The sequence below is a fragment of the Pan paniscus genome, chromosome 8 (assembly GCF_029289425.2).
Source record: "Pan paniscus chromosome 8, NHGRI_mPanPan1-v2.0_pri, whole genome shotgun sequence".
NCBI lineage: Eukaryota > Metazoa > Chordata > Mammalia > Primates > Hominidae > Pan > Pan paniscus.
In genome coordinates, this window is record NC_073257.2 from 17,520,502 (window position 1) to 17,532,410 (window position 11,909).

The following is an 11,909-nucleotide window of genomic DNA, read 5'->3' on the forward strand; positions in this document are numbered from 1 at the left end:
AGCAATATAAGCAAGCTCTGTGAGTATTAAAGAATAACGCCTACATTATCTCAAATTGTGTCCAGCCCAAGTTGACATATTAAAAACTGTGTTTGCTTCCTCAGTTTCTAAACCACAAAGATACTTAGTCTTGCCCATTGGGCTAAATAGATGAAATAATTACACTACTAACATGAGTTGTAAAACTTACCAAAGATAATTCAGATAATGGGTATGCTTATGATTTGATAACAACTTTTACCTTTTGAGTAATTTCACTCTTTCATTCAATATATGTACTAACTATATATCCAACATATTATAAAGTTCATCAGGATATGGCAGAACAAAAGGCATCACAAGAAGAGAGAGAATAATTTTGCCTGTGGTCATTAGTTTTGAAGTAGTAGAAAATGTCTAAATATTAGGTGGAGCAAACTAGTAAAATTGGCTCAAGTTTTCATTACACAACTTCCTTTCTCTAACCTCTGCAGCTTTGGTGCAATTCCCATCGACCAGAGTTGGTCCGACCAGCCTTGGAAAGGTCACTGAAAAATCTTCAATTGGACTATGTTGACCTCTATCTTATTCATTTTCCAGTGTCTGTAAAGGTAGGCAGCTTGTGTGATCAAATTAATTTCACTTTTGTTCTCAGCATAAATATTGTTTTCATGGAGATTTGAACTAAGCTTTTTCTTAGGAGGACATAGGGATTTTAACATGGAAGAAGAGCCCTAAACCTAACTCCTAATTCCTTTCTATGGGATACATTTTGAATCCATACTTCCGTGATTGCATGTCTATAAGAAAAGAGAGTGCAGAACCCTCAAAGCCTCTGCCTCAAAAACTTGAGGAAATGACAATCATCTCCTTGAAGGCACAAGGTCTTAGTTATGACTCCTGATTTCACCCCTTGGGATGTCCACAGACACAGAGTTTCATGAAGCTGTGGTGTCCAGAAAACCTGCTGCACATAGGGTGCACAATGAGTTTCCATCTTCTTGCCTCTTTTCAAGGGGCAAGAACTCAGTCCGGGAGTGTCTTAAACTACAGACCTTCATGGGAAACCTTGTTGCTTCTGCTTCCTCTCTTTTCACACTGGAGTTTTTATTTTTGCTTAGCCATGAATTCTTGTGTCATTCATAACTTTTGTCTTAAGGTACTGAAAACTAGTCAGGCTAGTTAATGCAAAAGGGTATATTAGATATGATAATGGGAAATCAAAGCCAGGGCTACATTAAGAATTGGATAAAAACTCTAAAAATATATCCTTTCTCCACCATTATCTCTGCTTTATTACAAAAGGCTTTTTAAATATTTGTTCCAACCTTTTTCATTGGTGGCATTTATGGCTTTAGAGCACTTTCAGGCCCATGTTCATTACCGTGAGCTCCTGTGCATCTCCCAACTTCCAGACTAGCCTGGAAAACACCTCCATTGACCATGATTGCTTCATGGTTCTGTTCATGGAACATCACATGTTCAGGGAGATAAACAACTCTGATAGCGGCCTCTGGGTCAAAAGTACAATCCTTTTTTCCTGGATATCAAGGTATTTTGCAGTTGAAGAGAGCTATTGCCACAGAGAAAATTATAGCAGCAGAAGAATGTAATGTAACTCAATGATGACACTCCATTAGGAACCAGAAAGAGGTATTTATTTATACATATAATAGTTGTAAGACATTAGAGGAAGCCTGTCTTCTGAAAACATTCCTTATACCTTCATATGTAGCACACTTTGTACATATCACTTTTTGGAGCATGGCATCACCTACCTCATGGTGGATTAGTATCCTTAAATGTTCCTCAGAGTATGGCTATGTGTGGAGAAATTGATTTGCCACATCACTAAACTGATTCCTTCTACTTCAGCCAGGTGAGGAGCTGATCCCAAAAGATGAAGTTGGAAAAGTGCTGTTTGACACAGTGGATCTCTGTGCCACGTGGGAGGTGAGTGCCTGGAGGAGACCACAGATAAGAAAGATGAGATAGCAGACATCTGTTTCCTATATTCCAAGTACAAGAATGGAAAATGCACCATTGGATCAAAAACTTAGGAGCTTTACAAAGGTAGTTTTTGTGAGCAGTGAGGAAAAAGAAATGACAGGCATACAAAAGAGAGAAGTGCAGGAGAAGAACTGGGGGTAAGGAGGACTGGGATTTATTTCCTTGCCTTTTCACTAATCTCTCCAGTTTCCCCAGGAGGAAACAGAAATACTTAGTCTTGCAATCACTATCTTCTTCCCCAATTTTCTGTTTTATTTTCTCCCTTTTAAGAACCACGGCTAGCTAGTTTTATTGTCATATCTAGACAGTTGTTGCTTTCACAGTTCTGTGTCACATTTATCTTGATCTTCCACACCTCACAATTCCTTTTTCCCAGGCCATGGAGAAGTGTAAAGATGCAGGATTGGCCAAGTCCATCGGGGTGTCCAACTTCAACCGCAGGCAGCTGGAGATGATCCTCAACAAGCCAGGGCTCAAGTACAAGCCTGTCTGCAACCAAGTGAGCGCCCTCAGCCTCCTCTCCTTTCTGTTCTTCATGCCCCTCTTTCTGTGCTATTGCCACGTATCCATTCATTTAGTCCCACTGATCTTTGTAAAAGAGAAGATTCTAGAGAGCAAAGCCTCTGTCTCGAAGGGCATAGAGGGATCTTACTTGTACCCGGCTTAGAAAAGTCTTAGAAAAGGTGTTGTAACTTTGATGCTGAATTGTGTGTTATATTTATGGGAGGTCAATTCAATCAAGGAGGCCAAGGATTGTCAATTAGACTCAGGGAAAGGTGGACTTACCCCTAAGCTATGAAAGATGACCAGAGAGTGGATGGGTGAAGGTGATTTGGAGGGAACTGTGCATAGATATGAAGCCATGAAGAGATGGAATGAGCAGTACATAAGGAGAGAGTGAGAGCAAGAGAAGAGAAATACTAGGGATTCACATGGGCTTCGGATGTCTCAGTGCCTCTTGATATCTCTGCTTTCACACTTCTTGACCAAGGGCATAGATACACTAAAAATTATCTGCAGACAATGAAGGTCATCCATGGTAGAAAGAGAAAATGACCTGTTTATGGAGATATCTGTTCACAGCGGATGAAATCCACACTGAGGAAGGTTCAGCAGAACATGGAGCTGACCTATGACTGCCCCCGCTCCTAGTCGGCTGCTCTTCTTTGGAGTCTGTCATGCAATCAGCTGCTTAAACACATCTATTCTCTATGTGTTTCTTTCATAGCCTAGAGATAATTCCATCTTTTCCTTGAGTCCTGACTGGTGATTCCAGGCCTCCTTGATCAAATTGACTGTCCCCAAATGTTACACACATTTCAGCATTAAAGTTACTATACCTTTCCCAGTAATTTACATTTTTTTGTTTTATTTTATGTTTTAAAACTTAGAGTCAATCAGTAAAGATCTACAGTGGAAATACATATGTATAAAATTAGTGAATTTGGTATAATGATACGGTGCTGTGATAATTTAATAAAAGCATTGAGAAATTAATGTGGTTTTAATACTAGTAGTTCCCCAATTTTTTAATATGACCATTTTCACACTTTCCAAAAATTTGATAAAAATAATACTGGAGACCCATGTTACCATTTATACTCAAAATTACTAACATTTTGCAATGTTATATGGAGTATATCTGCATAAATACATATAATGTTTCTAGAACCTCTTCAAGCTAAATTGTAAAGATGACAACTGACCCCTAGAGACCTCTCAAAGCATGTCACAGGAATGAAGATGTTCTCCCAGTTCCAGTGTCATTACTGTATCTAAGAACATCATCTATAGTGCCCTCATGTCATTTGGTATCCAGTCCATATTTGAATTTTTCCTTGCTTAATCAAAATATCTTTTGTAGCTCTTCTTTTTTTAACCAGAATTCAATTGTTTTTATATTGTTGTATTTTGATATCAGTTAACTTGTTTTTCCCAGTTGTTGAAGGTTTCTGTAAATTAGAAGTTAGATGAGAGTGTTTTATTACATTGACTTAAACCTTTGGGGCAAGAAAATATTTTTATCATGCTGTGTTTTTCAAATTGCACCACACTAGACTGCATACAATCACAGAATGCCCCACTAGTGGTGAAGGTAGTTTTAAAAACTTGGTTAAGCTCCAACAATGATAGACTGGATTAAGAAAATGTGGCACATATACACCATGGAATACTATGCAGCCATAAAAAATGATGAGTTCATGTCCTTTGTAGGGACATGGATGAAATTGGAAATCATCATTGTCAGTAAACTATTGCAAGAACAAAAAACCAAACACCGCATATTCTCACTCATAGGTGGGAATTGAACAATGAAGTCACATGGACACAGGAAGGGGAATATCACACTCTGGGGACTGTTGTGGGGTGGGGGGAGGGGGGAGGGATAGCATTGGGAGATATACCTAATGCTAGATGACGAGTTAGTGGGTGCAGCGCACCAGCATGGCACATGTATACATATGTAACTAACCTGCACAATGTGCACATGTACCCTAGAACTTAAAGTATAATTAAAAAAAAAAAAAACTTGGTTAAGCTAACAGTGGTCAGATCTGTTGTTTTTAACTCATGTTTTCTCTTTAACAATTACTAGTAATCTGCTGGGGGATAATTCTGAACAGAAGAAGTCATATTCCCATGACAAATTTTCACATATGATTGAGTATACATCAGTGATTTGAACTTTTTTGTATTGTATTTCTGTTTTCTAATTTGTTATTTCCTTGGGTTTTTTACATAAAATTTTCCATTTAAACCACTTTTTAAACTATTCTTACCTGAAATTTTACTAAAAGTAATTTCTCACCAAGAAAAATAATAAACTATTATTTCTGTAAGTCAGGGTAAAAGTTAACATCTTCCTTCAATTAGCAATGTATGGAAAATGTAATTACTATAATAACTACCATCAGAGTAGACAAATATTTTTGTTCTTTTTCTTATTCTCTCACTAATCACTATAGACTCATGGATTTTTGTCCTATGATTTTTAATTCATTTTACTTATTTTTTAATGCTCATATCTACTCAGTAGCTATATACATACATACATATATATATGTATATATGAAAGAAGAATTTGGTCAAAGACTCCTGAAGGTAGGTCTAAGAGACAAAAGCACTTGTTTCATAGGAAACCCACTGGTGACATTTGAGATGTCACGATACAAATCCATCATACAAAAAGGAAAAGTAATGAAAGACTATTAAAATATCAGTATTTATATGTATATGTATGTTTTCTAGTTCATCCATTATATATGGATATATATGTATCTCATAGATGGCATATATGATATATATAATATGTTAGATGAATTAGAAAACATACATATATATGTATGCATTTTGGTTATTAATTAGGAAACTAGTTCTTTTGTCTTTCAGACCTGCCCTCATGAGTCTTTGACCAAATTCTTGATTTCTGGCATGATTTGATGCCCAAGGCTCAAAGAATCTTACCTCATCCCAGCTCTGAAATTGGCCGTGTCTCCTTCTAGTGGTCAGAGTTATTGAGAAAACAGGATAGGGTTCATAGAGTTGCTTGTGCTCAGAAATAGCATTTCTATTTTCTTAGGAGAGAGGGGCATAAAATTTATTTTTATGAAAAAGATCATTTCTTGACAATAATATTCTCAGTGCAAATTTAATGCTCTACATTATTCAGCTTCTTTTACTTTGGTGATTTTAACATTAATGTAACTTTTGGATTATCTGATGCTTTTCCATCTTGCTCATCTGCAGGTGGAATGTCATCCTTACTTCAACCAGAGAAAACTGCTGGATTTCTGCAAGTCAAAAGACATTGTTCTGGTTGCCTATAGTGCTCTGGGATCCCATCGAGAAGAAAAATGGTAATAAGAGATACAGGAAGTGTACCTAAAACACCGGTTTGATAAAAAAAAATTTAATCAGATCATGCTATTTCCTGGAGTTCACTCACAGCTGACTTGGGGTGAGGGAAGAATTTGCATTTCTGACAAGATCCCAGGTGATGTTGAGGCTGCTGTTCAGGGGCCTCACTTGAGAAGCTCTGGTGCAGAGTGGATGCCTTAGTCTGTTTAGGGAGCCACCTAACAAACTATCCCCAGCCTCAGGGCTTCAGCATTTCTGACTTTCCTTCCAGGGTGGACCCGAACTCCCCGGTTCTCTTGGAGGACCCAGTCCTTTGTGCCTTGGCAAAAAAGCACAAGCGAACCCCAGCCCTGATTGCCCTGCGCTACCAGCTGCAGCGTGGGGTTGTGGTCCTGGCCAAGAGCTACAATGAGCAGCGGATCAGACAGAACATGCAGGTGAGGAGCGGGGCTGTGGGCCTCAGGTCTCCTGCACAGTGTCCTTCACACATGTGCTTCTTGTAAGGCTCTCAGGACAGCCTTTGGCCAGCTCCATTTCCCTGTATTTCCTATGCATGAACTCTTTGTGTACATCAGAAGGATTTCTTCTACTCTAGCACAGGAGAGGCAACAGAGGTGGAGAGAAATAAGATGCGATCAAAACTACAGATTTGGGTTAGCGTTAAGTCAGTGATATCCATATCCCTCTGCTGGGGACATGTGCTTTTCTTTATTTTCTATAATGAAGCATTGATTAGATGTTCTTTAGTCTCCAACTCGTGGCGGATTTTTCTTCTTGTATGTTTATGTAGTATAAATTCCCTATATTTATTCTCTTAGAATTTTATCTTTGCGAAGTGCTTGTTTAACTTTGCCTTTTTTTTTTTTTTTTTTGCAAGCTGGTCGTGTGTCTTTATTTTTATGTGTAGGAGACCATATTTATACCAATACCTTAGGATATAAGGCAAACCCACTTAACATAGAGGCTTAATGCAAAAGCATTTATTGAGCTCAAGGTTCCATGGTTAGAAAATTAGCCTGGGCTCAGCCTAAACTCAGTCCATTCCTTCTGTTCGTGGCCGGACTCTCATGTGTGTTCAGGCAGTGTGGCAGCTCTGCTTCAGGATGTCCCTGGGGCATCTGTGTGAGTGCCCCCCCTCTCCCATGCAGTTCTTTATCCTCCAGCCATCCAGCCCAGGGTTCACCTCAGCACAGGGCATGACCCCAGCATAGTGAATGGACATGTGCAAAGCCTTTTCAGGTCTAGGCTCAGAGCTGCCAACCATTGCTTCTGGGAAATTCTATCACCTAATGCAAGTTACAGGACAGGTCAGACTCAAGGGGTGGGGAAACACACACCACCTCTTGTTGGAAGGAGCTGGAAATTCATATAACCAAGCAAGTGGATACAGGGACATGTGATTGTTAGAGGGCATGTTCCTAATTAATCTATCACTTATATGATATGTGTGAAATAACATATTAATAGTTATATGTATGCATATGAACATATATAAATTGATATACTATTTCATATATTCTTAAGAATACATCCAAGTCTCTAAAGAATTAATATCCAGAATACATGCATACGTATGTTTTCTAATTAGTTATATACAGATACATGAAATATACATCATATATGATATATATTATAAAACCTATGTCATATATATGACATATATCATGTATATGTATATATGTCACTATTTGCTAAAACGTTAAGTAAAATCAGTGTAGAAATCCATAGGATACTCTGAAATAATGATACAGAGAATGAGAAAGAAAGTAAAAAATGACAATGAAACAATTGATGAATCTAGGTAATGGCATTTACTATATTATTTTAAAAATATTTTTAGACATTAGAAAACCCACAAAACTAAAATGAAATATTATGAAATAACTGTGGAAATTATCAGTATTTATACATATGTGTATGTTCTCTAATTCATCTAGTATATATAGATATATGAGATATATGACATATGTGTTATATAATATATATGTTAGATTAACTAGAAACCATACATAGATATGTATTTATTGTGGATATTAATTCTTTAGAGACTTGAATGTATTCTTGAAATAACATCTCCCAAATTTTACCTGTGTTGTCATATTCTCTGTGGTTATGTTTTCACAAACAAAAGTTTCTATCCTTCATGTAGACTAATATTTCATGCCTCTTTCTTGTGGTTGGTGAGTGTTGTGTCTTATCCTATATTGGAAATATCACAATATTTTACTGTGTTATCTTACAAAATTGTTAATATTCTTTCCTTATAAATTTGGTTAATTCTAATGGGATTGACTTTTTAAATACTGTATGAAATAAGGATCCAAATATGCATATCTAATTTTTGAATTTTTAGCAAAATTTCCCACCAACATTTATTGAAAAGTTCATATTTGCTCACATAACTTGATTTTTTTACCTGTAACATATATGAAATGTCCATGAGCAATTATCTGGCCTCTCTTCCATCTTCAGTTAACTTATTTACTTTTCTGTACTATGATGTTAAACAGTAAATTTCACTTCCAGTATGGTACAAATATTTTTCTAACTTCTTCATTTATTTAATAATATCTTAGCTATTCTTGACTAATGTGTTATTTAAAATTTTGAATCATCTTATTAACTTCCACAAGCAAATAAATGTTTAGTCTCTTGTTGACATTGTAATAAGCCTCCAGATCAATGTGGAGAGAACTAAATGTTTGACAATATTGAGATTTCCAATCCATGATCATAATATGAATTTCCCACTTATTAATAGTCTTTTAATAAATATATAATTAATTTCATAACTTTCTCTGTTACTGATGATTTTAACAGTTTTTGATAACTTTTCATTTTTGTTTTGTGGATTTTCTAATATATAGACATATTAAAAGAATAATTCAACAAATCTTACCTACATTCATCAAGTGTTACATTGCTGTCATTTTTTACTCTCTTTCTCTCATTTTCTGTATTACTCCTTCAGTTTCCCTATGGATTTATACACTTATTTGATTTAATGTATTAGAAAGAGTGACATCTTTTTGATATTTAGAGTCTCCCAAATTTACATAGTGAGTACCCACACCTTTTGAATGTGAAATCGTTAGTATTTAGACAATTATTGGCTTGAGTTATGTTGAAAACTAATTTTTCCTATTATACCTGTTCATTGGAGAGATAGATATTCAATGTTATTCATCAAACCTACTAAATGATGCTAGACATTACAAAATTTGCCTCTAGATTCTTGTGGGTCTTCTAGGTACATGACCCTATCATGTGGGCACAGAGTAAGCTCTGTTTCTTCTTCAGCTTCCTCTGAGATACTCTCTTCATCTGCAGTGTTGTGCAGTTTCAAATATTTTATCTGGGAATGGATTTCTGCTTATTTTTGACTGGTTTTCATTGACCACTTGGGTGTTTAGAGAGGTCTTTCATAAATTTTGGAAATGTATGAATCTTTTAAGTATTGTCTCTGCACCCTACTGTCTGATGAACTTGGTTGTTCCCAATTGGCAATGATGTAATCTAAAAATAATTAAAGTTTTCTATTACTTTGATAGGTGTTTGAATTCCAGTTGACTTCAGAGGACATGAAAGCCATAGATGGCCTAAACAGAAATGTGCGATATTTGACCCTTGATATGTAAGTGATTTTGGAGATGGATGTCCTAATTTATTTTCAGAGGAGGAATGTAAGATGGGTGTTGAGAGTGACCTCCACACCAGGGGCACAGAGGCCAATGTGAGACAGAGGTGAGACAGGAGCTTTCTGGAAATCTCCTCCTGGATTCACTCCAGAGCTCTGTTCTCTGGCAGGGAGAGTGGCCCGGGGTCAGCATGGGTCAACCTGTGCCTCTGCTCTCGTGACTCCAAGGAACTTTCCAGAGCAGCCAAGATCATTGCTGAATCTGCACCTTCCATGTAGGCCTGCCGTTTGTACTACTGTCTAGTGTACACACTGTGGATATTGCCCATGTGGTCGCATTAGATGTTTCCAAATCTGTGCTTATATCTTGTTCTTCCCAACCTGCTCAATGTCTTACCAGATCAAAGGCAGTTCCGTCAATCTTGTGGGCCAGGTTCAATTCCCACCTCCTTCACATGGAATTGCTTGCTGGATCCTGTCAATTTAGCATTTCTCATCATTTCAAACCTTTTTTGTGCCTTTCTTTGCATGTTTGCCCATGAGCCAAACACTGCATTTGCCTCCAGAAAGTCTGTCTTAGTGGAGCGAATAGGAGCGCTTGGCCTTGGTGTTCTGCAATATGGAGATCTCAGTGTAGAGAATGAGGAAGTGTTAAAATCAAATGAAGAGTGTAGATGCAAAAGCACCATTATTGGAGATAATTTATAACCAGTAACAGACGTTTACTATTCCTCTATATTCTAAGGTTCTAGGATTCATAGAAGGTCATTCATATAATGAGGGAAAAAGAAGTTATGTAACTGATGGCAGTGGAGATTTTAACAAGTAATAGAGATGATGAGATAATGTGTGAAAAAAACAAGCACAATGGTACATCATAAGTACCCAAAATTTGGTGGATGTTATTAGTAGTATTTTATTCATTTAGAGGAAAATACAAAATGAAAACGGAGATGATAAAAAGAAAAGGAAAAGTGGCAAGCATTAGAAAGTTTTAAAACCAATTAATGTTTTTGGGGATCATGAAATCAATCACTAGTGTTATTTTGTAGAACTCAAATATGGTCTGGAGTAAACCACTTGCAAGCTTCCAAGTGTTTGCTCTTGGTGTAATCACAAAGGATAGGCTCAATTCCCTAATTAATAAGTTGTAATTGTACATGTGAGCAGTCATTTATCTATGTCTTTACATTTTGTGTTATTTCTACCTATAAAATGGTTTATACATTGTAGCTCTTTGGATATTGGACCCTATATCAAAAACAACAATTTACATTTCTGAATCTAACCAACTGTGTTGCATATGATAGGCAGGTAGTAATATGTAAAGTAATTAAGTATAATTGCTACCAGTATAATCATCACACTCAAAATTGTTTATTAGTGATGAGCATATGTCTTGCTTATTCCTCTTAATGTAAGGCAGTATGAGTTCCATTTTTACTGAGAATTTGAAATAGAAAAGGTCAGGATATCTCTTTGCTCTGTTGACAGATGTAGAGAAATATGTTTGAACATTTCAGTTTGTGTGATTTATGTGTTAAGTTCCAGGCAGGGGAATAGAATTAAATGATTCTTTATTTTGAAAATACAGATATGATAAAGTCACATTCATTAAACAAAGAAACACAGATTCTAGAGCAGTCAGAAAAGGAACTTCTTAACATCTACACTAGCGGCAGCTTCCTAGAAATCACTGCACTACCCGCTAGTAACGGAGTCATTGCCATTCAGAGTGTGCATTTTTTTTTCTCTTTCCAGTTTTGCTGGCCCCCCTAATTATCCATTTTCTGATGAATATTAACATGGAGGGCATTGCATGAGGTCTACCAGAAGGCCCTGCGTGTGGATGGTGACACAGAGGATGGCTCTATGCTGGTGACTGGACACATCGCCTCTGGTTAAATCTCTCCTGCTTGGTGACTTCAGCAAGCTACAGCAAAGCCCATTGGCCAGAAAGGAAAGACAATAATTTTGTTTTTTCATTTTGAAAAAATTAAATGCTCTCTCCTAAAGATTCTTCACCTACTTTGGTCTCCATAACTTCTATGTTTTCTTTCCTTCTGACACACTAGTGCCCCTAAATTGTGATTTGCCTATACGTTTAGGGCCAGTGTTGGAAGATGATAACAACCATTTAAGATTCATTTCTGCAGTGGGAGTGGGTGGAGTTTCACCCTCTGGGAAAGGGGCAGGTGACAGGTATTTATCAGTCAGTGCCTCTCTAGCTCTTGTAGGAAGAAGCACACACAGGATGGAGTCTAGAGGGTGAGCGATATTGACCAGCAATTCATGGGCTCCCTCCAGTGGTGCGAGGGTCAGAGTTTCTGGAGCCTTGGGAGGAGGCATCCCGGTGAGGGGGGGTTAGGGAAATGGGAGGGCACCCACCAGGAAAAGTGATTAGAAGTCAGATATGGGAAGGTTA

General features: G+C 37.1%; 1 protein-coding gene across 4 annotated transcripts in view; it reads left to right on the plus strand.

Moving 5' to 3' along the window:
* The window catches only part of LOC100986729 (aldo-keto reductase family 1 member C1), an 88,881-nt gene extending 77,369 nt beyond the window's left edge, over nt 1-11,512 (plus strand). For all 4 annotated transcript variants that reach the window (XM_063607231.1, XM_063607232.1, XM_034929869.3 and 1 more), the window contains 7 exons: nt 474-590; nt 1,855-1,932; nt 2,366-2,488; nt 5,737-5,846; nt 6,119-6,284; nt 9,399-9,481; nt 11,246-11,512. In XM_063607231.1, the coding sequence (XP_063463301.1) occupies nt 474-590; nt 1,855-1,932; nt 2,366-2,488; nt 5,737-5,846; nt 6,119-6,284; nt 9,399-9,481; nt 11,246-11,288 (720 nt within the window). In that variant the 3' untranslated portion in view covers nt 11,289-11,512. The remainder of the gene's footprint in view (nt 1-473; nt 591-1,854; nt 1,933-2,365; nt 2,489-5,736; nt 5,847-6,118; nt 6,285-9,398; nt 9,482-11,245) is intronic.
* The last annotated feature ends 397 nt before the right edge of the window (nt 11,513-11,909 follow it).